This window comes from Nicotiana attenuata, chromosome 7 (genome assembly GCF_001879085.1).
Source record: "Nicotiana attenuata strain UT chromosome 7, NIATTr2, whole genome shotgun sequence".
Lineage (NCBI taxonomy): Eukaryota > Viridiplantae > Streptophyta > Magnoliopsida > Solanales > Solanaceae > Nicotiana > Nicotiana attenuata.
The window spans coordinates 98,615,305-98,617,977 of record NC_031995.1 but is presented as its reverse complement, the minus strand read 5'-3'; the positions used below and the strand labels follow the sequence as shown (position 1 = coordinate 98,617,977).

The 2,673-nt window shown below is 34.9% G+C and overlaps 1 protein-coding gene across 1 annotated transcript; it reads left to right on the top strand.

The window, feature by feature from the left end:
- LOC109229558 (probable glutathione S-transferase) lies at nucleotides 954-2,241 on the top strand. Its single transcript, XM_019395038.1, has 2 exons — nucleotides 954-1,372; nucleotides 1,696-2,241. The coding sequence occupies exons 1-2, from the start codon at nucleotides 1,064-1,066 to the stop codon at nucleotides 2,053-2,055; spliced, it is 669 nt and encodes a 222-aa protein (XP_019250583.1). The 5' UTR covers nucleotides 954-1,063; the 3' UTR covers nucleotides 2,056-2,241.

The window sequence follows — 2,673 nt, the reverse complement described above, 5'->3', positions numbered from 1 at the left end:
TCCGTTCCGGAGTCATTCACACATAAAACAATATTCGGTCAACTCTTTCAACTTAGGCTTCCAACATTGGGACTAAGTGTCCCAACTCATTCTGAAACATCCCCGGAACCAAACCAACCACCCCAACAAGTCACATAACAATAATTGATCATTTAATAAGCAATAAATGGGGGAACGAGGCTATAATACTCAAAACGACCGATCGCATCGTTACAATGTATAAGTTGTCACAGGAAGTATTTGGGTGAAATCCATTGGTCATTCCAAAGGTTAATTTTTGGTACCGGAAGCAATAGTCCACGATGTACCTTTTTGCCATCAAAATATACGATGGGACCAAATATGCCCTCCATGTGGAGCCATTAAAAATAAGGGCATATTTGGACAAGCATTGGACGGTAGGAGTATATTTGTGTCAAAGCATTAACGACAGACAAATTCGATCAATTTCACATAGTTCAAAGGTATATATGGAGTTTAAAGCTGATGAAACATTGGCCTTGTGACTACCAAAGTCAATATAAAAGTGATAGATTAAATTTTGCGTTTAGATATGAGTTCGAATGATTGTGTTCAAGCTTTATGTTGGTGTACTCACCACTTTAACATACCTACAACACAGAAAATATGTTTTAAAAATTAATATTGGCATCCGAAGTTTAATCCATAGTGGCTCTCAACGTGGAGCACCAATCTAATGGTAAAACTTACTCGCAGTGAGAATACAAATTACTAACTAATCCTTATTAAGTGACAAGTTTTCGTGCGAAAACATATTATGTATCTAATGATATAAAAAAATTATTAAATGAATAGAACCTTCCACTTCCTTAAATTTTAAGACTTGTGCTTATTAATAGTCTTCAGTCAATATGGAAGCATCAAACCAAAAAAATTGACTTGTCAAAAGAAGAAAAGTTGCATTTGCTTGGTTAAAAAGACACTTTCTAATTTTTGCCTCTATAAAAGAAGACCAAAGTTCAAGAGGTCAGAACCACCACATAAAATTCCTCAACCAACATTGTAAAGCAAAAAACAGAGAACCAAAGTTGTGAGTTGTGAGATGGCAGAAGTGAAGTTGCTTGGTCTTTGGTATAGCCCTTTTAGTCACAGAGTTGAGTGGGCTCTAAAGATTAAGGGCGTGGAATATGAATTTTTAGAAGAAGATTTACAAAATAAAAGCCCTCTACTTCTTCAATCAAATCCTGTTTACAAGAAAATCCCAGTGCTAATTCACAATGGAAAGCCCATTTCTGAATCTATTGTCATCCTTGAATACATTGATGAGACATTTGGCGGCCCTTCCATTTTGCCTAAAGACCCTTATGACCGTGCTATAGCTCGTTTCTGGGCTAAGTTTTTTGAAGAAAAGGTATATTCTTTTCAGTGCTATATATTCTAATTAATTGGGAATATATTTTAGTAATAGTACGTTTACCATATTTTATGTTTTTATGAGTCTTTCCATGTTTGAGATTTGTATGTCGATAGAAAATACAACGAACTTTTAGTACTTTTATTTTTATTATAATATTGGACTTAGATGAGCTCAAATAAGGCAACATCATCAGACAGATACCAATTTGCTTGGGTTGAAGGTTGTTGTTGTTGTTGTAGTGGTAAATTCCTATTCCTATCCGCAGAATTGAACAAATTTTTATCGAAATTTAAGTTTCGAGTGTTCTACATTTGCAGGGGACATCAGTGGGGAGATCTTTCTTTCTAAAAGGAGGGGAGCAAGAGAAAGCTAAAGAGCAAGTTTGTGAGATGTTGAAAGTTCTTGATAATGAGCTCAAGAATAAGAAGTTCTTTGTCGGTAACAAATTTGGATTCGCTGATATTACTGCAAATGCTGCGGCACTTTGGCTGGGAGTTCTTGAAGAAGCATCTGGAGTTGTTTTGGTTACAAGAGAAAAATTTCCAAATTTTTGTGCGTGGAGAGATGAATACATAAACTGCAGCCAAAATAAGGAATATCTGCCTCCAAGAGATGAATTGCTTGCCCATTTCAAAGCTCGCTTTCAAGATGCAGCTGCTGCTTCTGCTCCCAAATGAATACTTTCTTGTTCATCTTTGAAGTTCAAAGATTTTGTGTGGCAATAAAATAGAAGTGGATTTAGTGCTAGTTTTGTGGGTTTAACTGAATCATTCGTATTGGCTTGAACAATGTATGTTATTTATTGTGTTCGGAATACAAATAAAAACAGAATATAATAAGAAATGAACTTGAATTAATTCTGATTCTACTGAACTTACTAAGTCCTAAAGGAATTTACTCCCATCAGAGTACTCGAGGCATTAGATTATTTCATCTCAGAATAGAACAATTTACCTTTGTTGCAATAGTGGTAATTCTCCAGCAAGTTTTGGATGCAAAGACGGGAACAAATTACGCTCAACTTCTATTTTGTGTTTGAAAAATAATGCAAAAAGTTTAAAAATTTGACAATGAAATTTGAGGCAAGGCCTCGATTTATATAGCCAACAAATGGGTAAGAGGAAAAGGTGTAATTCAAAAGTTGTTGCTTTTTCGGGAATAACCATGTGCCTTTACGAAAAAGTGCCCGCTTGGATTGATTTATTTTAAGTGTTTTTAAGCTAAAATAACTTTTAAGCCATTTTGTACTGCTTGGATGGAATAAAAAAGTGCTTTTAAGCACTTGTTTTTAAGCT

Bases quoted from the DNA above. Each gene is read 5' to 3' on its own strand.
- LOC109229558 (XM_019395038.1), top strand. From the start codon at position 1,064: ATGGCAGAAGTGAAGTTGCTTGGTCTTTGGTATAGCCCTTTTAGTCAC. The intron at 1,373-1,695 runs GTATATTCTTTT...CTACATTTGCAG, and splicing joins CTAAGTTTTTTGAAGAAAAG to GGGACATCAGTGGGGAGATC.